General features: G+C 41.8%; 1 protein-coding gene across 9 annotated transcripts in view; it reads left to right on the top strand.

The window, feature by feature from the left end:
• Window positions 1-27,552, top strand: part of LOC110982507 (meiotic recombination protein REC8 homolog) — a 388,761-nt gene that overhangs the window by 4,019 nt on the left and 357,190 nt on the right. For all 9 annotated transcript variants that reach the window (XR_015427552.1, XM_087145215.1, XM_087145210.1 and 6 more), the window contains exon 2: window positions 14,892-14,966. Coding sequence is in view for 8 of the 9 variants with exons in the window: in XM_087145215.1 (XP_087001341.1) it covers window positions 14,892-14,966 (75 nt within the window). In the remaining variant the exon portion in view is untranslated. The remainder of the gene's footprint in view (window positions 1-14,891; window positions 14,967-27,552) is intronic.

Here is a 27,552-nt window from a genome sequence, read left to right as displayed (position 1 = left end):
TCATCTAATGGTCCATATTTTGAGGAACCTGCCATAAGCTATTCAGATCTTGTACAACATGCCATCCCCCCTTCAATTAAAGGTATTTATCATGCTGCTATTATTTGTCGCATTCCCTGTGTAAAATTGTAATGTTCATGTTTAATTAATTACTATTACCTGGATGATTTCTTCCGAATCCAGCATCTGATTTAATGCTTGCTTAAATTTTGTATCCCTTTACCATTAGAATTCGAGGATTCCTAACCCACTTAAACTAAGTTTAAATATAATAAATAGTGTTTATCCTTTTATTTAAGTGAAGGGGGAATCCTTTCAAAAAGGTTTACTGTTTGCTAAATGGTTACGGAAAACTCCGGGTCAAGTTGGCATCGTGCAAGTCATAAATCGGCCTTTTGATAAACGTACCGATTATGTGTTGATACCTTTCCATTGATAATTTTTAAGTGGGGCTTTGTAAGCTGTCGTTTCGTTCAAGTCGGCATGTTCTCTCGGTTCCTTTTCCACAAAACCAAAAAAAATCCTCAGTGTAAAGTGGGCTGTAAAAAACAATCGATTTCTGGAGCTTCGTTGTCGATACTGATGTGAAGTAGGCCTTCATGTACATGTATATTTTCCGTGCACGCGAGCGCGACCACAAAGGGGTCGCCCTATTGAACGAAGTTTTACTTGCCGCCTAGGCCTGCCCCCAAGATCCTGCCTGCATATACATGTACATGTACGTATATACTCGTGGCGCCAGTGCATGACATGTCTGCTTGTGCGTGCTAGCATTATGTCAGTACAAGGGGCATCCACGGGTCGTCCTTAGTACGGACGGAGTGCTAGCAATGATCAAAATCGAGGCAAAACTTACCTGAATCGACAACGGAGATAGAAATAAACCAGGGCAGATCAAAGCAATTAAACTGGTGCAATGAATTATATGAATGTATTAAGGCAGCACGCCATGTAAGTCGGCAAGCAGCACATGTCGGCATTTAGAAGTCATTATTTTTTCAAGTCAAGACTGAGTGCCAACTTTGCCGGAGTTTACAAGTTTATCAATACTTGATCCCTACCTTTTTTTGTAACAGAGGTCTTCAAGCTTCTGGCATTTTGAGCCCTCCTGTAAGAAAGCATCGTTTTAGCGTTTCTTTATACGATTATGCGATCGCAAATCACCCCATTTTGTTTTTCGTCTGGTTACCCGACTCAGGCTTTTTTGATTCATCAAAACAACATCCAGGTCCAGGAATCAGACTACATTCGCTTATTTTTCGTTCACAGCTCTTCGGGGCAGTTATGTCCGCTGCTGTTTTACCCCCAAATTTCCCTCCAAAACCGAAAGCCCCTCTTTCCTTTCTGATATGAAATGAGGACATCACCAACAACTTGTTTAAATAAACTTCGAAAAAGTAGAATTTATTCCTGTATAATGGGAACAGGTTGCGAAAGGTAAGGAACCCCCTTAGGCCATGAGAATGAATATCTCAGATTTCCATCCACTGCCCGCGTACCGCTGAAACAGCCGCCAAAAAATTTTAAATAGTTTGTGACTTGAATTCAGACTGGAGGTCTTGTGTTGGTCTTGTGAGGGTCTTCCGTCTCAACTGCAACACTGAACGGAATGGACAATACCACTTAGATAAGGGTGACCAATGTAATATAATTGTGTCATGCAGCAATATTGACATGTTCGAAACCCATATGATCCTTTTATATTAACCTCATTGTAAAAGTAGTGACTCATAGAAATGTATAGCAGTTGAAAAGGCACAGTGATTTTCATCACATAAAAAAAGACTTTCTAACACATGTTTTTTTTTTCATGCACCCGCAAATTGAAACTACAGGGACACTTTCTCAACACCAGGCCACCACATGCATGCACACTATCCATTATACGTAGGCCGTACTAGTGGAAGCCAATAGCTGAATGCAATATCTAAACTGTTATTTCATTGGAAGAAAAACTTTGCATCTATAAAGACGGTGTGAAATAGTTGCCAATCAAAAATAATTGGTACATGGTCAGTTGACGATAAGAAGAAACTAGCCTGCCATTGAGGAAGTCAAATTATGGTGATAGCCTGAGTTATAGCGGGTTGAAGGTGAGAAATTGAGCAGAAAGAGAGTGTAAATGGTGAATTTTCAGTCAAAATTACACCAAAAACAAGACAAAACTCCATTTAACTAAAAAATGATAGTCAAATAGATGAAGTTTTCTAAAGGAATATATCTCAACTTCATAAATACTCATATTGTAACGGAATCCATGAAGGACCTTGATAACAAACGTGGGATCAAAGAAAATAACTGAAATGTATGACACTTGGCCAACTTGCCAATCCGCAGAAATCTTTCAGCGGCTGATTTATTTTCTTTAAAAAAAAAGGAAACAAAATCAAGTAATTAATTAATTGATGTCATTGTTAAAACATAGGGACCCTGGAAGGCCAGCGGTATGATCGTTGTGTGTATGTACCGGTACATGTACTGTACGTACTCTACGTTCACTATGTGTGTATGCACGGTACATGTGTTGTAGTTGCAGGCACTGTGTACAACTTGCTTCCGTCTGCAATTGCCTTTTGTTTCGTTCTCGTGGTGGTCCGATGTCATCGACGTCCATCAAAAATGTCATTCAAGGTAGCAGGTAGGGAAGGGGATCTGAATGTAGACAAAGAATTCAAGAATTCTTGGAAATTTTCCTGGCTGGAAACCGAGGTGGACAGAGAATTAACCAAGGGGAAAGCCAGATATTATTGTGACTTTCTCATGAAAATCGACAAACCTGGGTACTACTGCAGGCTTCAACCTTAAGCTTCAGAGGGTCAAGGCCATTTGGCTTTGAATGCTCCCAAAAAACCAAAGGGCACCAAGGCCAACTGAAAGGACACCAAGGCCACTGTGAAATTTTTACTTCTCATGCTTGTTGGTGACTTCAACAGACTTTCCTTTGATTTCAACATGGTGTTTTACTTTCAACCTGCAATTTCCATTGTCTCTGTTCACATGCATGCTGAGCAGTCTGCTTGAATTGTAAAAATAAAAATAAATAATACTGTACTAACTTTTAATTTACCATTTGGTGTTGTGTCTTATTACACTTCGTGATGCCATAAAGGCAACACTGTATTTCAAAAATCTGATTGTAATTACTCAGAAAATGTAATTCAAGCAAGTTGGTCACTAGGTCACAAACATTTACTCAATAGAAGCCTGCTGTCATGCCCAGCACCCGTGTGAATTTTGTTAAACCATCTATTGGTAAAATTTTATAGCACTGAGCTTTGATATGAAATACAAAGTGTTTCCCCTACCCTGACAGAGGAAAACCTGACAAAGATGATGCATCATTTTGGGATCAGTGTGTGCAAAATACAGACCTTTCTTTTTTTTTACAAATAATGCCGCCACTTTTTTTTGACTGCTAAATGATTAAAATGCGGTAATTTAATCTTTCAACCAAGAAGCACTGGTCACGTGTCTTTTGGCGATACATTTCAAATCATTGGTTATCTTGATCAATCTTCAATAAACGAATGAAGTGTTGTGATAATTGATAAGTGTCTCATGGGTTGGCACTTGCCATGGCCACATGTACATAATGAACGTTTCAATTGGTCTCCACACAGTGCGTAACAAATTTTGCTATTGAATGAATTTCCATAATTTTTTCTGAGACTTCCGCAAAGAAAGAGTGCAGCAATTTGGGTCGTCGGCCCCCTGATTCCGGTGCTTCAGATATGCGGATGAATGTTTCGCCAAAGTTTGGTATAATTATTTAGCAGCTGCCCCTTGCTTTGCTTTAGTTCAGTAGTATTTTACCTGCACTTACCGCGACCGACTCGATGTCATCTTAGTAATGACGCAGAAGAGTAGGGGACTTTTAGAAATTAATGAAAGTTATTAGTTATTTATTTTTAGTTGTACGGTTGTTGCATCACAACCCAGCATGCTGGGGCAGGGACGGTGCTGGGATTGGTCACAACGCCCAGCACGCTGGGCCCAGGATTGCGCGGGGGTTACCACAATGAAGCCCGGCATGCTGAGGCCAGGGATCAGTTGCGGAATACCAAAAAGGGTACCTCGCCCTGCCCGGGCCAATTACGCGGACTTGGCCGGGACTATCACGCTGGCCCTGTTTTATCTTCTCAGCTAAGTCCCCGCTAGTCCCAGATCCCTTAGGGCCGGGATTACATATGACGGGTGCATAACGTGAAAGTTGAATACATGGTACATGTAGGCCTACTGATCATCGAAGAGGGGCACATTGGCCAAGTGGCCGAAAGGTACGCACTATTTTTAAAGGGCATCACAGCAATTCACTGGGGCATCACAGCAGTGGCCGCTTGGTGGCCGCAGTAAAGATCAAAGCCTGCCACTGTAGTCAACACAAAAACTATATGCCCTGGTGTCACTGGTAATGCAGTACTCCTCTGTATGAGACAGTTTTCAGTTTTAATCAATTGTGATAGAATTTTGTAGATTACGGATAACTGCGTGTGTGTGTATTACACTTCTAAGTCTTTGATTGTCACCAATTATAGCTTACATGGATAGTTGGAATTGAAGTGAATGAGGACAAGGGTCTTGTCGCAGAAAATGTTATAATTGTATCCTTTTAAGTAAGAACAGCTCTTGTGGTGGCTTACATTCAGTACCTGAATCTCCTCCTATAATCAAATAGATATGCGAATTGTTGGGAAGGTTTGGCCGACGCGACTTGCAAAACCCTCGAATGAATATTTCATGGATTTTTCATTTTCCCCATATCACACCCATGTATTTTATTCGACAGAAGTAATACATGGAATGAAAATCACTGAAGTAATTTTATGAAAAATAAAGAAACACAAAACTTAAAAATAAACTGAGCTCAGGAAAAAAAAAAGAAAAGGTGCCAGGACTAGGAGTAATTCATTCATCACTCAGCACAAGTGTTCGGCTGCCATGGAAGAGTGTAGTGTCCACCCGAAAAACAAGTTTTAGCTATGGGCCCCACAGAACACAGCACCTTGGGCTGTCCTCAAGGCTCAAATCAGGGTTTCATGGCAATGGTGCCCAGGGTTGCATAGGTCTGGTGCCAGTAGCTGGCGGTTCAAGGGTATACAGAGAGCATGCATGACATGTCCATTCTAGGTGTGGGCAACTAGTGTATTTTAGTAGTTGTGGCGACTATTTGCATTGCTTATTTATCCATTAAAAAACGGTGTCTGCGGTTGCATAACATTAAAATAACAGGGGGGTTAATTTTGGATAATGTCACTCTGTGTGTTTCACTTTTTCCATTTGGATGGTTGGACTTTTACGCTATCATGAACGAAATATGAGGCTTTTTTTTTTAGATGAAATCTTTTGTCAGAAACACCGTGTGATATTCCTTCTTTACTTCTCTGCTTACTTACTACCACTTTTTGGAAAAAACCTTAACCGTTCTGCAGTGCAATCAACAACTTCGCAGAGGTGCTTATGTGCAGTGCTTATGTCCGACGGGCGCCCGGCCGGTGACACAGTGCTACGATTGCAACAGCGAAGGACAGGGACCAGTTTATGGCTGGGCTGCGTGCTGCGCGCGCTGAATCGGGCTGCGGGCTCCCTTCAGTTGTCAAGTGTAATATTCGTAAACATGTCAAAAAAACATTGATGGAGAAGGGAATTAGCAGCAGATTTAATCCACGAACATGATTTTGTATTTTCTGTGTATGTTTTCATTGTTATAATGTCTTTATTTCGAGTTTACGCTGCTCTCACAAGAGACGATACACTCATGCAGCGAGGTGAATTTTTGAGAAATTTATATGCACGTGGTTTTTGGTTCGTTGTCCATGTGGACCCGACTGTAATGCATAGTGCTTCCACGCTTATTCTGAGTAATACATGCAATCACAACTTCATTTTGTTCATACAATTTTAAGAATCAATGGTTTTAGATATATTTTTACAAATGATCAATGCAAGTTTTGTCACTTTTGAGAGTCGCCATTTCGACAGCTTACGTGCAAAATTCCAAACCACTGCTGTGTTCTTGGTAGCATGACAAAAATTAAACTAATAAATTTCATATAAAAGGAGTTATCTAACCAAAAGCACCGTTGCTTTCGTGGTGTTTTACGTACAACATGTACATGTACATGGCAAGCTTAAGCAACGCACAGGAATAGCTCACCTGAATGCTAAATGAGTTTACATCTCTGCATAATGCATGTCGACGGGCGAGGTGCGTCGTGGATTGTCAGTCACGTTCACATGACTTCAACACTTCCATTCTCTTCAAGGGGAGGGATGAAACCCTATTTTTATATAAACGTCAAGAAAGCTTATGTAGCGGGCATAATATGAAAATTATGGCACCTGCTTACATTATTTATTAATTTACTAGTTTACGCCATTTTATTGTCAGCCAACCAGTGGAGATTAGTGCGTTTCCAGCTACGCTAGCAAAACGTTTTCACACACTGCACGAAAATACAAATATCCTAAATCTAAAGGATACATGTATTTTAAAATAACAAGAAAAACCTAGGGATTCTGTTTACAGAAGATGATTATTAATTAACAACAAAAATAAATAAAGGGCCTAGCTGGAAGTTGTGTTGAAGTTGGGAATGACTTGTCGTGACTTCACTTAGCAATAAGCTAGGGAGTCTGCAGTTAAAGGACTTGCAGTTCAAGGGGGCTTGAATGAATTCTGAGGATTGTTGGCTACGTGCAGATCGTGTACAGGGCTCGATTGCACAGTCTCTCCTTCCCTGGCTTGGGTAAATCAGGTGTGGGGAACACAATGCATGTGACTCCGCTCCAAGTCACTCCCTGTCCAGCAGTACATACAGCTCAATAGACTCACTGATGTTACCCTAGTGCTTCAGTACTAGTGGTGTCTTTGCCTAGAGCAGGACAGGGATGAATATGTAACTGTGGCAGGTTCAATGCAAGGAGAGCTCACAGAGACAACAGAACAGTCTCTGTCGAGTCCAGTAGCCAAGTGAAGTGAATTACTAACTGTACTAAGTATACTATACTAAGAGCTTGCGAAAAAACCTCACAAGCTTACTCGGGTTGGACTCGAACCCACGACCTCCTGCTTACTAGTGCAGATGTCTTAACCACTCGACCACCGAGCTTGCCGGGGTCGGCTGGCCGGTCACAGACTAGCAGTCGGATTTTAGGACTGTGGCCAGCAGAAACCCACGGCACACCTTAAGACCAGTGTCAAGATCAGTGTGCGAGAGGGTCAGGCTGGTGTTGTCCCGTAGTCTTCTCAGCGGCAAGACAGCCGGAGAGTTACTGTCTGGCCAAGACGAAAACTTACCATCACTGCAGAGTCAGCAAGAATCCTTTACAGTTTTATGTTTAATTAATTTGTAGATAAATTGTGCAGCTATAAAATTCAAACCCCTAAAGTCCCAGGCGAAAATCATATCATGCAAACGAACAAAAGACCAGGCTGCTGGGCATCACTGACATTTTTCACTCTCAAAAGTGGTGATTATCCAGCCTTGTTTTGAAACCGTATACCAGGGTTTGGGGCATTGAGAGCCAGCGGATTACCACCGGGGACAAAAGCGCTCCACCACTGCAGCAGTGAGCCACACAGCACCGCTGCATGCTAATCTGGCCCCTATTGAAAAGAGATCAGCAGTGCACTGAACCGGGTTCGTGAACAAAAGACACTTATACAACACCGCACAATCTGGGCTCTGTTTACAAGGCTGCAGACCTGGCTGAAATACTCGAGCGTCAATGAAGGTCACCTGTCAACTTAGAGTAGTGCCTAAAGATTACTTCGTGTGGCTATAAACGACCATTAAATGAAATGATGAATTTTTGAAGAATTTTGAAAACGGAAAAAATGATAGTCATGCCGGCCCAGCATCATCAACATTGAAAAATGCCCCGCCATAAAGTGGTTGAAGGCTATACTGATGACAGACATAAAAGGGTCCAAAACTAAGAAATAAAAAAGGTAATGATCTAAAAGGAAGTGTAAGATATTCAGGGATATACATGTATAAAAGATGAAACTAGTAACCTGGACCTAAATGGGACCAGGGTTACACCCGGATGAGGAAGCAAAGGTTTAACACGTTTGGAGCTTTGGCACACAAACTAGAAATTAGCTAGCTCTGATTTTTCTGTGTGGACAAGCTGCGTGGTTTAGCAGTATGTTGAAATGAGAATAAGGGAATTGACATGCCAACAAGAAATTAAATATGATACAAGCAACTTGCGAGACACCCAGGTATTTGTGTTCATGAGGCAAATTATTCTTTTTAAAATCCGGCCCTCTCTGCAAACAGGATTTCAATGTTAATCTATACCCCAGGGAAGGCGTCCTTATCTACTATCAACTACGCCATCCTCAACACACTGCAGGTGGCCATTCCGACCTTCTGTCTTATTTCATCTGTATACGCACTGAAACATTGCACATGGTGTGTTCACTATGGTTGGACTTATGCACAGCAGTACACAGTACACGTACATTGAGTATGTGTACATGGTGTTGGTCCAACCAGAAGGTGATACATTTTTATGTATCTTGCTGGAGAAACTCGACTACAAAAATTTGATAATCCTTTAAAGGATTATTTTAAGGGAAGCTTCCGATGAGTTCGAAGTGTAGTCTCCTGTCATAGAAAAGTACATATTGATTGAATGGAATGAATTAAAAACCAAGACACAAAAAGCTAGAAGGCAACCTAATGGAGGCCTTTTTTATACGTTGGTGCTCAGATTTTAAAGAAAAATTTCGAGGAGGACCGAGAAAATTATTTTTTTATATCGATGTGTTTTTCAGTGGATCCCAGATTTTTGAAAATAAAAAACTATTTTTTCCATTTTCGAATCTGGAAGGTTGACTGATCTGAGTAACAACTTCCCAAAAACTGTCCCTTAACCTGGGACCTATCATGCTGACCGTAGTTCCTTGTTATGTACGGCATCAAGAGCGCTCGTAAAGTCAGGCTCCCAAAAGTGTCGTCTACTGATGAGTTAAAGTTTTCCCTCCAGATGATCATTATGTAAGCTTGGTCAAAAAAGGGTCATGTTTAACCTATAGATAAGTGGCTGCAGACTTAACCACTTCATGCAGGGGCATTTTTCAATGTTGATGATGCTGGGCTGGCATGACTATAATTTTTTCCGTTTTCAAAATTCTTCAAAAATTCATCATTTCATTTAACGGTTATTTATAGCTGCACAAAGTAATAGCACTACTCTAAGTTGACAGGTGACCTTCATTGATGCCCGAGTATTTCAGCCAGGCCTGCAGCCTTGTAAAAAGAGCCCATATTGTGCGGTGTTATGTAACTTTCTTTTGTTCACGAACTTGGCACAGTGCGCTGCTGACCTCTTTTCAGTAGGGGCCAGATTAGCGTGCAGCGGTGCTGTGTGGCTCATCATTGCGGTGGTGGAGCACTTTTGTCCCCGGTGGTAATCCGCTCGCTCTCAATGCCCCAAACCCTGGTATACAGTTTCAAAAAAAGGCTGGATTATCACCACTTTTGAGAGTGAAAAATGTTGATAATTCCCAGCAGCCTGGTCTTTTGTTCGGAGTACGGTCTTTTGTTACAGGGCCCTGTTTCCTTTGTCCAAGTTCGTAGACCCCGGCCACGCATATAAACCATATGTCTCTGATTCCGGAGTCCCCGGCAGGAAGTCGTTAAAGGCTAGGCCTGTGATAATACAGTTTTCTGGTGCTTGTCTCTGGAAATGCCCTTTAGCTCCGGGGGAGGGAGTATGGTCATGGCATTAGCAAGGCACACTCACGAGTGGCCAATCACAAAAGAAAAGTGAGCATGTCGCATACGTGGGAAACATTTTTCTTCTCAGCCTTCACCACAACTTCACCATTCTCAAAAATTAGCACCCACCCTCCCAACGTTTATGTGATATCTCTTTGCGGGTAAAGTCAAAATTACGGTAGTCGGTGCCTGCTGTGCATGTTCAGTTTGAACTAGAGGTCTATGAGCCGTACCCAGTTAGGCAACTTAAGGCAGAGGGCCCTAATTGGGTTGACATTGAGGCATTCCTAGCCTGGGGCTTTGTGTTGGTTCAGCCATTAAGCCATGTTTGTCCTACAGGAATTGTGCTGTAGGAGTTAAGGCCTAGGGGTTGGGCTCGTCAGGTGCCTGGGTGCTGTGCAGTGTGTTTATCAAGCGACTAGAATGATAAGGCCTTGCCCCCTGTGGGGCTGAAATGGGGCATTTTTAGGCCTGGGTGCCTGTTCAGGGTTTTCGGGTTTATAGAATTACAAGTGTAACCTGGAAAAATCGAACACTAAAAGAAGACAACTCTGGGGGGAAACCGCAAAACAACAAAAACTCTAACTAAACCAAGAATTTTTTAAGGAAAAGTCGCAGGAAACTGAATTAATAAGGACTAAGACACCAATATTTGACTTCAAAAAAGGGACCAAAAAATAATTTATTAATGAAAAAGTACAGGAAAAATGCAAAAAACTAAAAGGACTCAAGGACTAAAAACACCCAAAGACTAAGACTTTAAAAGACTCAAAACCCAAACCCAACACAGTGCGTAAAATGGACCTTATGAGTTTACACTCAGACTTCAGTCACTGACTTCTAGCAGAATAGGGCTCAAGCAGAAAAACCACACTCAAGTTAGGAGGAACAATACATAGGTACATGTGAAGGTGACTGGTCTCTGCTGATCTGCTACACTGAGTGTGACCAGACCATGTGGTAACTCTATGTGGGGGAAGCTGGGGCTTAAACAAATAAACAGGGGGGCACAAAAAGAAAAAAGTCCAGAAATCTAAACTAAAGTTAAACATTTTTAAAGGGGAACTACTTCTATGTATAAACGTGTACGTAATAACACAAACATTTCTGGCTCTGCCACACAAGTTTTGGATTATGGATTATGTTTGACCCCGAGGAGGTGATACGGGGTGAGGTTAAGTATGGGTGCTTGCCATGTCAAGTGACACAGTTGTGCCGTAGAGATAAATCTTGGTTCTATTGCAGTGCAGGCAGCTCAGGTTGGGTCATAAAACATTTTTCTGTCAACAAATTAGGCTTAGCAGGGCTCGAGATGGATGCTTGAGGGGGCCTGCTTTTGCCCAAGGCTTAAAATTTCAGACAATCACAAGGATGGGTTTGAATATAGGTTAGTTGATTTACGGAAAAAGAAAGAAATAGTTGCTAGGTAAACAAAGAATCTGCTCATCACTTACGGCCTGGAGGTTTCTTCTTGGGCCACGCCTCTGCATGCCTTGCATAGGTGGAATGGGGCCAGGGCCCAATTTGGAAGTTTGGCCGGTGCAGACACAATTCTGCCGGATGGAGGTCTGCATTTTCTTGCGACCACGAAATTTGCTTGACAGTTAGCAGGTGATTTGTGGGATGCCTAACTTTCACATCTTCCGAATTGGATGGGACAAACAAATCTAATTACTAATCAAGAGTTGTTGGGTTGTTGACATATAGTTATAAAGTTAGGACTTTCCTTGTTCTAGTTTTAAGCCGTTGTTTGTACATCTTGAAGTACTCTGTGTGAACATTAAAAGGATAAATTATCCTCTAGTGTATCAGCTTGTGAATTCCTTAACTCAGGAGAATTACCGAGCATTTGAGCTTCTGGTTTGTATGTTGTGAATTGGCATCATGGTTTCAAGAGAATTTTTGAAAGTTAAATAAAACAGAACTCGGTGGTGAAGCCCAAAAGAACGGGCAATAATGTGTCTGTGTTAGATCTCTCCCGTCTGGGGCTAATGCACGTTGACAGGAATGAAAATGAAATAAAACGTAGGCCTTTTGAAACAAAATCGATTGTTTTGTTTGTGGACTTAAAAGGTGTCCATGGGTGATTACACAGCAGCTCAAATGTTAATCAAATAAAAACATTATTGCTTCATAGAGCGATATATAGAATAAGCTACCAAAATTTCTTAATATTGTTTGTGTCCAACTGCTAGTGAAAACTCACAAAGGCATTTGATGTGTATAAAATAGACCACTTATGAATGTTTTTCTTCCTCTATGAATAGACAAAACATCAAGAGATCATTTTATTGAAGAATTTGGCTTTCTGACAGCAAAATCTAGTGCATACCATTATGTGCCTTCTCAATCATGGAGTAAATTTCCTTCAACCAAGTTTAGTGCACACTTTTATCCGCTCTCCCAATAAGGAGGCAGAATTCCGACAACAAAGTTTAGTGCTCACTTTGATCTGCTCTCCCAATAAGGGGGCAGAATTCTGATAGCGAAGTTTATAGTGTTTATATGATCTGCCCTCCGCAGTAAGGGCAACTGACAACGAAATTCAGTGGATACTTTCATCCACCCCCCCCAATAACGGGATAGAACTCCAACAACAAAGTACTTTGATCCTTCATTCACGCACCCAATGTACTTGACAACGTCTGCACCATCTACATCCTAAAGAAAATGTAGTCAGACTTTGTGATCAGTGATGTCTGGTCGATTCATTGAACATTTGTGAACGATTGAAGTCAGAATGTGAACACAGACAATTAAATGTAAGTCTCAATTTTTCGTATACTTCCGTTTCATTATATGATATATCGCATGAAACACCTTCTATGGTATAGTGTTATTCATGCACTAGCTTCCAAAGCGGCTTTCACACATGCATGCTGAGTAAGTTGTGGCCCACAGAAATAACTCCACAACTCAAAGAATTAAAGTAACTTGGGCTGAGCATTTATGAAACTGGATGTGTGTTGAGAAAACTATAGGCAAAAAGCCCACTCGCCACCCAGTCGAGCCAAGGTCAAGCCCCGGCTGCAGTTTTGCACTCAGTTTGTAACAGAATCCCTTGAGGGTGATAACAGTAGCTGATAAGAGATCCTCGAAATCCTGGTTGGACCTGCCAGAAAACCTGTGTTCAGGTTGCCGACCTTGGGTTTTTCTGATAAATGAGAATTCACGGCATGTTGAAGCAATAACTGATTAAGAATAGGACAACTTCCAAATGAGAAAGCTCCTTTTCCCCTCCTTCTTTATTCTTTGGCCGAGATGGTAGAACTCGACATTGGACTCTATCAAGCATGATATGCCATGCACGGCAATTTCTGTTGCACCCTCTCGTGACTTCATTTCACCAATTGACAGCTTGGTGAAGTAAAGTGACGTGACGTAAAGTTCTGCTGTATTGGCCTAAGATTACTCCTTCTTCAGCCCTTTACTCTTGCTTTCTGCAGTTCTGTCTAGTCATTTTTTTTTCCTTTGGCTCCTTTTCAGTTCTAGCATTCTTTTGATTATGTAATTGCTTGTCATTGCACTTGTGTTATTTATCGGCTGTATAAATAATATTGATTTTGGGCCAAGTGAATCTACTTACAAACTGCTCATTTTTCCCCTTAGAATGGGAATATCTTCCTTGTCTAAAAATAAGTCCTTAAAATGATTGAGAATTCTTTGATAATAAAAGAGTATTTGGCGGAGGCATTTGCTATTGTGCAATCGTCTGGATGTATTTAACCCCCCAAAATTATGAATTTGACAACATCCTTATTGTCAAAAGTCTACATGCTAAATGCGCCCTCACAAAAATGTCCCATGAGGGTATCCTATGGGAAAATTTCCCATGGGATTACATGGTGAATTAGCCATCATCTAGCATGGGATTTTTACCCATGGGATTTTGCGCATGAGTATTTCAAGAACCCATGTAATCTCCCAAAATATTCCCATGGTGATTTAATTGTCACATCCCGCGGTGATTTTCCCACACATTCAATGGTGATTTACCCATGTGTTCCGTGGTGATTTACCCTTGTGTCCCATGGTGATTTTCCCCTGCATCCCATGGTAGTTGCCCCATTTGTCCCATGGTGGTTGCCCCATTTGTCCCATGGTAATTGTCCCATGCATCCCATGGTGATTTTCCCATTTGTCCCATGGTGGTTGCCCCATTTGTCCCATGGTGATTGTCCCATGCATCCCATGGTGGTTGCCCCATTTGTCCCATGGTGGTTGCCCCATTTGTCCCATGGTGATTGTCCCATGCATCCCATGGTGATTTTCCCATGCATCCCATGGTGATTTTCCCATGCGTCCCATGGTGATTTTCCCATGTCGCTTGTCCCTTGCACCCCATGGTGATTGTTCCATGTCAATTGTTCCTTGGGTCTCATGGTGATTTACCCGTGCCTCCCATGGTGAGTGTTCTGTGCATCATGGTGACGAGCAAAGTTGCAGTCATCAAATCAACATTCCATTCCAAACTGTGTACTGTAGTTCATGCCAATGCTGCATGTTAATGGCAGCAGCTAATGGGGTTTACAATACAACAAAGACTCTAAGTGTACCTGTGTAGATGCCATATCAATGCAAATCCCATTATTCTCTTGATGATTGCAAAAATTAGAATAGTGTTTGAGCGTTTCCATGGTGTCCGCATACAAATCAGATTGTATTCCCATGTAGAGTATAAAAACCCTATGGTGTTCCCATGCTGATCATAAAAACCCCATGGTGTTCCCATGCTGATCATAAAAACCCCATGGTGTTCCCATGCTGATTATAAAAAACCCATGGTGTTCCAATGGTGATCATACAAGCTCCATGGTGTTCCCATGCTGATCATAAATCCTTATGGTGTTCCCATGTTGATCATAAAAGCCTCATGGTGTTCCCATGGTATCCACAAAATGTCCCGTGGTGATCACTTCAAACAACATTATTTTTTTGCCAGTCCCATGGCATACACATGGGGTCCCATTGCATGCTATTTTGATAACTTCACTCAGCATGAACTACTGTGAGATGAGTTCCAGTGCATGACATTGCACGTTTTCACCAACTTTGCACTTCTGTCCCACAAGCTATGAAATATTTAAGCACATTGAAACTTAGAGTAAAATGTTCTGCCCATTCTCATTATTAAGCTAAGATTTTTTTTTCTCCTTCAAGGCTTGCAGCTACAAAATGTACACCTGTGTCTCTATCAAGACGAGATTACTGCACAGTAAGCATTTCTAAAACATGGTAAGACTTGAAACATGGTAACTTACTGTTTTGTTTGTTTCTATTTATACATTCAAATACACGTGTACTGTTAGTTAAACCAAACATAACCAGTACAATGACATACTTACAGCGCTTGCTGGCATGGCTAGCTTATGCTTTAAATTTAAGCACTTGATCAGTTCTCAGGACTGTGTTCCTGGGTTCAATTCCTGGCCTTGCCCATGTAGCAGATTTGTTCATCTGTTCTCTCCTGTGTCATGATGATTTCAACCACTTGCTGCCGGGTGCATTTTGTATTTGCAGTATGCACTGCTGGGCGGTTTTTCAATATTTTCAGTTTTCAAAAATCTTCATACCTTTTTTTTCTGAATGTGTATAAACCCTGTAGAATGACTGTCTTGTGGTAAGTCTAGTCAAACAAGCAACTTCATTGATGCTTGAGTATTGCAGGCACACTGCCCACTCAGTGTAGAGCCCCATTGTGTGTTGTTGCATAATTCCTCATTTGTTCCGGGAATTGGCCCAGTGCATTGGTATACTGCAGTGTTGCTATGCAGAGCAATTGAAAGTCAAGACCACAGCCTGAAATATGCGGTAAATTGGAAGGTTTGTTCCACTTGTGCCCACAGACAGAGGGCAGTGTAAAACAGGGAGTGTGTGCGGCCATGAAGGATAGGGCATGTTCTTCATAAAATGGACCAAAATGCAACTCCGGAAGTCATTTTTCAAAACTTCTAAAAGAGTGACTTTGATCATGTAAAAAACAAATTAGCACCTTCAGATTTATAAAAATGATTATATGGGAATAATGAGGTATAATGTGTACTTATGGTGGACATTTGGTTGGCTACCAGTGCAAATCAAATGGAGTTGAATTCATTTAAAGTTTTACGTTGAAGTGTTTACACCAGAGGACTGGATTTCAAAACTTCTCTCAACAAGAAGGAGAATTCAGTATATATTTCGACTGGTGTATTTTAAAACACCTAAGAAATAACTTTAAAAATATAAGCCATGAAAAAAAAGTACAAAATTGATGGAAAATGATGAGAAAAGTTTGGCTCTCTTCATTCTCTTACCGTTAATAATCACTCTCACTATACCAACATATTTGCCAGGTCTTGTATCTTTCGCCCACCAAAAATTATCTTCAAGTTTGGCTGCATCAAAAATTTATAATGAGTACAATATGTTCATTGTGAACACCATATTTGACAGAATTTTGATGACGTTCGAGAATTTTGACAAAAACTGCATGACGTTCGAGAATGCTGAAAATGCTGTCACATGTAGTGCTCGAAAATTCCATGTGTAATTTTCATTTTACCGGTTATTTAGGAGATAACTCTGCTGAAAATAAAATTAAAATTAACTCTGAGCATTAGATTTTCATCATGAATCGTATTTTATGTCTCAAACGTCATTTTTTTGTGAACGTTGTTCAGAATGATGGATCTTTGAACAAGATCAAAATGCCTTTAAGCTTTTAATTGTCTGATCAATGCTGATGTTCCACAATGTGTCCGATTTATTAACTAGCTGCTTCTTCCACGAGCAAATGCGGTCCAACAGGTAGTACACAATTTCCCTTATGTTTTTGCCTCAAACTCTGTGCCAGGTCTCAATTAGTGATGACCTTGTACTTTAACGTTAAGGCGTGAGGTCAAAATACAAACGCTTTTGAAAGCGTTCAACGCTTTGACCCCACGGACGGTCAACATCGAACAGACGAACGCTTCAGCGAGGCTGGCCAAACTGTTGCGGTCGAGTACACCTTGCACTCTGCAGCTTCCAGTAAACAATGGACAGCTCATAGCATTACGGCGTCATAGACTTCTGCGGTCTGGTGGATTAGTCATAACAATAGCTCTTTACTTTGCAGCTCCACAGGAGGATTTAGATTGGCAGACTGTTTTAATTTCCTGATAAAACACGTGTATTGAGTAGTTGTGTTGCGCTGTCGGTTTCCAGACCCAGTCTTTTCAGGTCTGTACATACAATTCTTTTGTACTCTTTGAATACTTTGTGGCTGCACAAAAGTTTTGTTGGAAAAACAAACATGTCGGGTTTTATACTTATCTCTGATGTTTGACTTTACCTATTTAACTTAAATGCACAGTAAATTAAAACAATAAACACAATTTAATCTAGTGTTACCGGCGAACCACCGAACCGAGACAAAAAAAATTCAAACAAGGCACTTTTGAACCGAACCAAATTGTTCGGTTCGGATGTACGGCTTTAATAAGGCATTTTATTGATGGCACGCGGGAAAACATACAGAAATACAAGAAAACTTAATAAGAAACAAACACAACGAAAAATGGATAACGAGTTGTACGGCGTGATCCACACGTGCGTGAACATACTGAAACTTACAATGGCCCACATCATGAGATGGTTGTAAAAAGCATGTGGTGAGAATCACTCAGAAAGCAACCAACAACACGCAACGTACGGCCGTGTCACTGCATAACATTTCTAAATTCTCACTACATCCAATCGTACTCATGTATATTCAGATTTATTATTTTATTTGCCAATCTCCGATAGCCATGCCCTTACGTTCCATATTAAGGTAATGACGTTCCATATTAGGCCAATGGTCTCGTAAATGGAATGCAAAACACAATTTGCTCGAAATTTGATTTTAATCTTGTATTCTGTACTGGAGGAAAGTCCTAATTGAGCATGCTGTTTTTTTTTCTATTTGCACAAATCTTACGATCGTTTTGTTGAGTCAAGCGTAGTTCGAACACAACTGCTTCTGGTCGGCAAAACACGGTCAGAAACTTTCACATCCTCGATGATAACTTTATATGGAATGTACTCATAAACAAACTCTGGGGAAAACGTTTATAAAAAAGGTATTTAAACCAAAGTTGCTCGCGGATCGGGATATATAGCAGATTCATAATTTTATACGTAGAAATACTTTATAGGCCTTTGCAGCACGATCGTAGCCAGCCTTTTGATGTCTCAGTGTGCATTGTATTTGTACATGTGTGTACATGTCCAAACCCCAACCGATCCGAAGTTCGGCAAAAAATGTCCAAGCCCTGTCTGAACCGAACCAAACCTTGACACATACTTGCAGCACTATTTGATGCGGAGTTTAAGTTTTTTTTATTACCTTCAAAGAATATGGTACACGTGACAGAAGTTCCAAATAAATTCATATTGCGTCTATGTGAATATTTCCTTTCCTAGACAATAGATTAGGCGGTAAAATGAGGCAACCGTGTTTGGCATTCCCCGTCACTCCCATATAAACGCATTTATTTTCCAGTCTAAAAATTGCTTAAACATGGACAATTATCTTGGGGCGATGCCTTTTTGTCATGAAATACCCACTCAAAACGTATCTGTAGCTAGATAAATGTCTGTAGCCTGGAATCCAGTTGATTTTGCGTCTTCCTATCACAAGGTGTCAACCACTAATCCTCACGGCCAGCCCAGGAAGGCTGACCGGGGCCAGTGAAGTTCTCCCTGAATAGGATCTTTTGTTTACAACTATGGCTGTGCAGCTACAAACTCCATTGTTGTCAGGGTTGCTCGTGAAGCTAGACAGTCCAGGATAGACGGTTCTTTTCAAACCGTTGAACTGTCTAACACTAAAACACGAACGGAATGAAGGGGGATTAACACCAACCGTCTGTATTTTGACCTCACGCCTAAATCCAAAATGGAATATTCCGCAACCGTGTCTGTACTTTTAACCACTTTATCGTGTGAATTAAAAGTCAGCTGATAAGTCAACGGCTCTTTAAAACCTGAGGGATAAAAAACGGTCCGGGTATGTTAACAACGGTACGTCCAACGGAATCACGTATCGGTTCTTATGAGCGTCGGCGATCACTTTGTCTTTACCGTCGTTTGCTGATGCCACCGCGTCTGCTGCGCCCAATCGCAACTTAGCCACGTTTTCGCATTCGAGGCCAAAGTAAGCCCTGTTTTTACTCCATGTTAGGGATAGCCAGTTGTCCTTCAAGTTGTGAAAGACGTCTGCATCTCAATCACTGACAGTTTTATTGCCCTGTAAACTAACATTAAGTTCTGAAATTTTTTTTAGGGTTACGTGCCAGGTTGTTGTAAATGGTTCAATTGTCATCCAGTGCTCTGTCTAGCTCGAGTTTAAACACTAATTTTGTGGTACCGGGCACGACAACATCGTCTATACCCAATGCAGGAAATTTGATGTTTAGCATATGACTTCGCGTCCTTCGCCTTGATAGCACGTGGAAATTTAAGCCTGCAACTCGGGTTCTGTTTTTTAGTGTATTGACTTGATATTTTGTTTTATAATAGACAATTTTATATTTTAACCGGTTTACTTCCAAATTACAAACATAAATGAAATCGCGATCAGAGATACACCCGCTGCAAAAAACAAGTCCTCGTGCTTACCCAATAGATCATGCTTGTGAAACGTTTTGTGTCTCATTTCTGCGAACACGTTTTGGATCTCCATGTCAGAGTTGTGATCAATGTAGGCTCGCATATCGCCTGGCATAGATTTGATGTTTGTTTGATCACCACTGATGTTGGCCAATTGATCTTTAATTTGATCCATCTTTTAATTTATTTATTTTAAAAATGGCAAGTGCTTTAATGATGGTAGGAGGAGCTAAGTAAACACATTGGCATTTATGGGCTTCAATTTTTTATTCAGCAGTTTACCTAAAAATATAAAAGTCGACGAGGAATGCAAACGGCACGACCTAGCTTTGGAACAACTGGCACAAGCGAAGCAAGACTAGGAAACACAGCAAGTTCATGTTGGATTTCTTAAACAGACGCATGAGTCAAGACATTTGTCAACGTGGACGAAGCGTTACATGCTTATTTGGAATTGACCGATAAAAATGTGATACCTTTACCACCCGAGCCCAAGTTTTCGGATTTCTACATGCCTTCCGAAGATCAGAAAATTTGTGAATCGGTGTGGAATGTTGGGGGAACCACATTGGTCAGTTTTTGATGTATCAGTATAGTTAACTTTATTTAAAATGGACAACAAATTTTCAAGGTTGTTCTACAGTCCACAGGATTACTGGCGCGGTGAAAGTGCTGTTGACCAGTTACACGAAAAGATGGACGCGGATAAATCAGTTATATGAAATTGGCTAAAGAAACAGGCCATTTGGCAAATTTATTTACCTGCCCCAGGATACCTACCCTGGGATCGGGTAAACTGTAAAACTTATAATATGCGGTAACTGTCGTCGACGTGGGTTCAACATTTAAAGAGGCTGAACCGTTGACCAGTAAAACGGCCGAGCAGCGTCAGAAGCTATTAAACGGATTTATAAAGGGTCACCTTTGACTTGGCCTAAATTTGCCCAATGTGATGCAGGGGCGGAATTTAAAGGCAAGTTTAAAAAGCTGTTTACTAAAACAAGATAGAAATTCAAGTAGGTGAACCCGGCATACATAGATCCCAGGGAATCGTCAAAAGGTTCGATAGGACTTTAGCCAAACGGCTGTTTGGGCATCAGTACGTGTAAGAAATGTTAAATGTCAGTACGAGAAACGTGGAATGGGTAGAACGATTGCCACAGGTTATAAAAGTGCTAAATGAAGAAAAGACCAGGTTGATTGACAAAGAACCTACATCAGCTGTTAAATAGACCACATAAAACAAGCACCTACTGCACCAGTCCCCCCAAAAAAAGAGAAAATTGAATTATCTTCACATGCGGTCCTTAGGTACCTATATTACTCAGGTGAGCAAGAAGGTGGCACCTTTAGAAGGGCGACTGATCCAATTTGGAGTGTCAACGTTTATCAAATTGAAAGCTTATGAGTCGGTATAAAAGGGTCAACAAGCGTAAGCAGAAAACAGGGCCAACGTTGTATTACTTGTTAAACAGGCCTAAATGGAGTTTCATCAGAAAGAACTTCAAGTGGTGCCTGCAGATACCGAATTGCCGCCTGTTTGATAATGCACGTAGGCTAACGTTTAAACCCCATTTGGTAACAAACACAAGAAAAATGAACAGGAACGTGGCGGCACAAGGATCCTGGCACAGATATATGTATGTGGTTTTATTTCTGTTCCAATGTGTATGGGGTTATGTACAAGAAGATTGAATTATTTTTTACAGGTGAATTATTTCTTAGATATTAAAAAAAATAACAGTCAATACTTGGTGATCTGCAAGGGATCTGCAGAAAGATAATACAAGAAATTTCATAAATACATGTACAGGTACATGTATTTTAGTCACTTATATAATTCTTCCTTCAACCTATATGACATCATGTTTGCAGGATGAAACCACTTCATATACAAGTATTAAGGACAACTTAACCCCTTCACGCCAGGACGCGTTAAAACACGCCGTAAAAATTGAGATCCTCAGCCCGCTTTTCAGCTATTATTCTCGGCCCACGCTCGAGCGAACACGGTGAAAGAAGGCAGACCCTGGCTCTTAAGTATATGGTAAGTGGTCTTTATGTGTAGCCCAGAAATGAAAAGACCGAATTCGTATCATAATCACCAGCTTCACTTCTCATAATAGTATTTACCATAAAAGTAAAACCCACCTAATCATAATTCTTAGGGGAAACGGAGCAACCGAAAGGCGGAGTTGATGTCAGATTTTGCTAGCCATGCCCCAGGTCCGACTTGCATTGCCAAATCGACCACCTCATCAAATGATGTATAATTAACTTTGCATACAACTTTGTCAATGAAGTCATTTATAGACTCCCCAAAGGAAAAAGAGATGATGAATGAGGCGCCATGAGGGTGCAGACCACTAATTCAAGTGAGAATTTCTGGCCTGCTAATTAGCATTAAAAGTACCCCCCACAGTATCTTTTGAACAAGGAGATTGTTTGGGCCCCAAAATGGTGAGATTGTGTACATCCTTGCCAGGATCAACTCCCTGGTCTCTGAGCTTTCATATGAGAGCAGAATGGCTAAAAACTATGGTTGAAAAATGGTCCTAAGTGCCCGAGAAAGTTGAGGGTTGCCACTCTAAAAATGGCTGCAATCAGATTTCGGAAAATCACTTTTTGGGGGGTGAATTTGTTTTGTGGGAATAATTAAAAATGTAATTGGTTAACCAACAAAAAATTGAAAAGAAATTGAAAGATTAGTGACCAGACAAGAATTTCATTTGTGTTTCAGAAATCTCAGGGATGTTGGCGTGCATGTTATTGGGCCCTGAACAGTGCTGATCTTACACTGTTTTCAATGGGGCTTGAATTAGTGCACTGTACCCATGAATGTGGCTCATGCTTAGGTACTAGCCCAATAGGGCAGCATTACAAGGTGGCGAAAGGAGGAACTTCAAATGGACCAGCAATTTTATTCAAGCTAGTTTCTTTTGCATGATTCTCTTTCACCACGTCTGGTCTGGCTGCAGCAGATGAAAGGCAGTCAGCCTTGACGGCTACATCTAGGGCCATTGTATTGCAAAGCAAAACCAGATGAAAACCCTGTCTCAAAAATAGCATCTTCCCCATTTGGATAACCCTTCAGCCACTTCTGCAGAACACAAGTGTTAATTGGTGTTGGGGGAATGAAAAGAAGTTGAACTCGTAAAGGGTACTTTGGACCCTTGACCTGATGTACCTTGGCTTGGCCCTGTTTGCGCGTGTTTTGATTCACGTCACCTGATGCAGATTTTCTAGGTTGGCCATCCTTGCGCCACGAGTATGGGTTCCTGAAGGCAATGCAGCACTTACTCTACACGTGTAAGCGCCATGGCAAGTGCGGGAACATCAACTACATTTGTGTGAGTATTTGCAGGTGCAGAAAAGGCAGCCATGCATCCCGTTGAATGCAAAACACACCCCCTTTGATGACATGTTAGAAACCTTATCATTAGGTAGGCGCTGCAATGTGTGTGCTCCACCAACCATGGAGGAGACTGTAACGGCTGCAGCGACCGTCAGCCACAACTTAGTATCAATTACCCCCATGAACGAGATGGATCATGTTTTTGGTGCAGACAAAATTGTTCATCGTAATTTTGCCAACCGAAACCTGGAAACTGACAGCCTGCCAGACGTACCGTTTCTGCATACTTAAGTAGCTCTGTTGTGTGTTTAGGGTGACACATCACATGGATCGCCGTGAAAGTATTGAAAGCAGATGCCCACTTGTCTACAGAATCAAGTTTCTTGTTACGTATGGAAGAGGTCTTACAGGCAACCATTTGGTTGCCCTCCACCACCAGTCTGAATTCTACGTCATCGGTTTTACTGAGGACAGCCGCACCCACATCATACAGAAGAACAAAATCTATATAAGAATCGTTCCATATCTTTGCCTTGAAAGTAGTACGAGATACCCTAGAGGGGTGGAAGAACCAAGTAGCGAAGGTGGGGTGGGGGCTCCCACCTTTGTCACAGTGTCTGACACGCTCAAAGTTGGGCTAGTAATACTAGGCATATTAGCACTGGTGGATGTGCTATCAAAATTGAAATCAGGGCCATTAGTAATAGGTACTGAAGTACATTCACCGCTACCACTGTGAGAGTCCTTCCGCAGGGTAAACTGTCCTCCGGCTGGAGCTGTTGCAGGCTCCATCAGTTCCAGGGCTACTTGCTAACCTGTGCAGGGTTTCAAGCTTCATGTCCGTTTCCTTGGAGGTGTAGTAAGTGTTAGTGTGTGGCCTTAGGAATGAGAACACACACGCACAGCTACACTGTCACTTGCTTTATTCCACCATGATGGTTAGAGTGTCTGGCGCCCTCATGTGACAGGTGGAGATGTGACATCCCTCTTTCTTAGAGAAAAAAGTAAAACTTAACAAAATGTTGAAAGAAAAATAAACAACTAAATAAACGACAGGCATCCACTGTAACAAAAAATGACTTCTTTGTTAAAAGAAAAAAAAAGTAGCAGTATGGATATTTGGAAAATTATAAGGAACTGTTCTTTTACTCTTTAAACTGGTAAAAAATAAAAATTAGGAGATAATGATGGTGATCCAATGGAAAAAAACGAAATTTAAGAAAAAATAAAATGTGCCAGAATTCTGCAAAAACTGATGTTTTGTTCTGATTCGGTTTTTTGCTGTTAGGTGGGTGACCTGAGTCAAATGAATTTAAATTAAAGTGTTATGCTAGGGAAATAATTTGAAATCTGAAGGAGACTGGAAATTTGAAGGAGACTAATTGGTGGAAATTCTGAAGGAGACACTAGAGTTCACAGTGACAGTCTGTTCGGCTTCAAGAGCGAGTCTTGTAGGGTTGCTCTGTTGTCGCCTGGGTAGTAGGTGTCTGAGTTGTCTCTGCTGGACTTGCATTTGGTGAATCAGATGATGGTACTTGACGGCTTGGGAGGTCAAGAGCGAAGGTCACTGTTTTCTTGACTGGCTCTAGGTCACTGATACTGTTTCTGGCTCACTTGGGGCTGATGGAGATGATCTTGGATCTCGTCTCGCGAGGGTAGAGTATTCTTGAGTCTCGCAGGGAGGTTGCCACGAACTTTCCTGTTGTACAGGAGTTGTGCCGGGCTAGGGATCTTATGGTCAACTAGTGTTGTACAGATGCATAGCAATGCCATCTGCATGTCACCACCACTGGATTGGGCTTTCGTCAATGTCTTCTTCACAGTTTGTATGGCTCTTTTGATGAAACCGTTGGACCGGGGTAGTGGGGTGAAGAAGTGATGTGGTCGAAACCCCAGGTTTCAAAGAAATGCCTGGATTCAGAGGAATCATAGTGTTGTGCATTGTCAATGGTACAAGGGACTGGAAGCTTTCAGATTAACAGGAACTTTGAATAGTAGTCAGCTATGATGAGAAAATTCTCACTTTCAAAGCAGAACAGGTCTGTGCCTACAACTTGCCATGGTCGAGTAGGGATAGTGTGTTGAAGTAGAGTTACCCAAGGTTGTGCTTTTTGGAAACGCTGACAAGTTTGGCAGTTCTTGACTACTGATTCAATGTCACTTGTTATACCAACCCAGTAGACGCAGTCTTTTGCTCGGAGCTTAGTCTTCTTGCTACCTTGGTGGCCTTCGTGGAGCTGGGAATGCTGCACATGCTGCTGCTGTGTGGCAGGGATCACAACGGACTCACCTTTGACAACCAGGCCATCTTCTCCAGCTAACTTGTCTCGGAAGGGCCAATAAGGATGGAGAACTTTGGATAAGTCGTGTCGTCATCCTGGCCATCCACTAACGATGACATCCTTCAGGTTTGCGAGGGTCATGTCTGAGGCTGTGTGTTGTTGCAATATGTGCAGCCTGGGTTGGGTAAATCTGACAAATGTCACATGTAGGTCAAGGTCAATGTGGTGGTCATCTGGGACCGGAATACGGGATAGGGTGTCTGGTAGTAACATCTCTTTACCAGGATGGTAGACAACCTTGATGTCATAGGGTTGGAGACGAAGAAGCATACGTTGAAGTCACGGAGGGGCTTACTTCAGTGATTTCCGCTGAATCATCTCCAAGGGCTTGTGGTCGCTCTCAATGTTAAAACTACTGCCGTAAACATAGGTATGGAATCTCTCACACCCAAACACAACCGCAAGGAGTTCACGCTCTATGGTGGCCTACCTCTGTTCTGTCTCGCTCAGAGATTTTGATGCAGAGGCGACTGCTCTGCCATCTTGGGTCAGGGCTGCTCCTATACCTCTGCTCCATGAATCAACCTGGATGGTGGTTTCTTTCGAGGGATCAAAGTAGGTAAGTATTGTCTTGGTGCAGATGAAATCTTTGACCTTCTCAAATGCCATCTGGTGTGAAGGAGACCAGACGAAGTCAACATCTCTCTTCAGTAGCCCTCCGAGGTTAGCTGTTTATTGAGACAGGTGGGGTATGAAGGGACTGAGATACGTGACCATGCCAAGGAATTCTTGGAGTGTTGTCCTGTCTTGTTGGGGGCTCATCTGTTTGATGGCTGCAACCTTGTCTGGGTCAGGACGCACACCATGCTTGTTGTAGATCATGCCAAAAAACTTAATGCTCAGGGTTTTGATCGCACATTTTGCGCTGTTGAATATCAACCCATACTGGCTGGCTGCCTTCATCAAGTGATGGAGATTGCAATCATGCTCGTCTTTTGTTGCACCATACACCACAATGTCATCGGCGATGCCGATCGTGCCAGGACATGACTTGAGAAACTGGTCCATGCACATCTGGAACACATCTTGGCTCATGCAGGGACAATGGAGTCGTGCCGCTATGTTGCTTCGGGTCTATTGCTGCCGCACGCGGTGTGGCATGTACATGTTCAGTCACGCTGCACACATGGTTGATCATTCCAAAACAATCAGTGAAAAACGGCTTATTTCTGACGAAATATCATGCCAGAAGTTCGGTAAGAATGATCAGTGATTACTTAGGAATGTGTCCTGGATTTAGAATTCAGTTGTTTACCGCTGCCACCATGTTAGCATGTGGCCTAAGGAATGAGAACACACACGCACAGCTACACTGTCCCTTGCTTTATTCCGCCATGATGGTTAGAGTGTCTTGCGCCCTCATGTGACGGGTGGACATGTGACAGTAGGCATGGCAGCGGGACCATCATGGAATTTTGCTGGAGGCAGAGGCTTCTGCTTGGGCTGCGGCATCTTGTCCTCACAGATGGGCAGGCTTAAGAGTTCAGAATGGAAAGTCCAAAGTGTGTGCCGCAGTACACAGTTGCTACTGAGTAACTCCAAGTTAAGATGAGAGAAATGCAAGTGTTCTTGCCAGCATTGGATTCCAGGAGGAATTTGCAAGGCCAACAGCGCAGGGCCATTTTTCCAGAAGGGAAAGTCTAAAAAGTGTGCAGTAGCATTACACTTCACTCTGACCAGTCGCAACTGAGTAACTCCCAGCCAGAAATGGCAGAAATGCCACTATTTTTGCTGGAATTGGACTCGAGAAGGAGTGAGGTAGTACCCCTCACACTGAACAGTCACAAATGAGGAACTGAAAGTTAACATTGACAGAAATGCGACTGTTCTTGCCAAAATGAGACAAAAAAAGAAGAAATACTGAACCTTATGTAATAGGATGAACTTTGTGCTCCCCATTTTTTTGAAATTCTAACTCCCTCAGAGTTAGGTCGTCCAATTGCTTAGAAATGTGTGGGTTGCTTGGCAGCGCGTGTGGGCAGGTTGGTAGCAGAACTTGCAACCAACCACAGGAGTCCTTGAGGAGGAGCGGATAAATTCAGTGGCCAGTGACCTTCCACTTGACTTGGCTACTGGACTGATCAGAGATTGTCCTGTTGTCTCTGTGACCTCTCCTTTCACTGAATCTGCCACACTTGCAAATTCATCCCTGTTCTGCTCTAGGTGAGTTTTAATGATACTTTTGTCTTGCATTTATGCCTAGATTGAAGTGTCTGTTCCTTAGACCAAGTTCTATCCATGTTGTCATCTCTTTAAGGTTCTGTTGTTTCCAAATACAAACACCATTTCTTTTGCGATATCTTCCACGATTTGTCCAAACATTCTGACTTCATGGTCCCTGAACACTGAATGAATTTAACTTCCTGTATGAGTTTCCATTCATTTGGAAGCTTACCATTCTCATGTAAAAAGACCTCTGGCAACTAGCCTGAACTAATTAAAACCTAATTTAGAAAGAACTGACTTCTAGGATTACTTGTATAATAATATCATCCTTACGTTTTCATGA

This window comes from Acanthaster planci, linkage group LG13, assembly GCF_054643075.1.
Source record: "Acanthaster planci isolate LZ-2023a linkage group LG13, COTS_SCS, whole genome shotgun sequence".
Taxonomy (NCBI): domain Eukaryota; kingdom Metazoa; phylum Echinodermata; class Asteroidea; order Valvatida; family Acanthasteridae; genus Acanthaster; species Acanthaster planci.
Note: the sequence above shows the minus strand (reverse complement) of the source record. Positions and strands in the feature narration are given on the sequence as shown.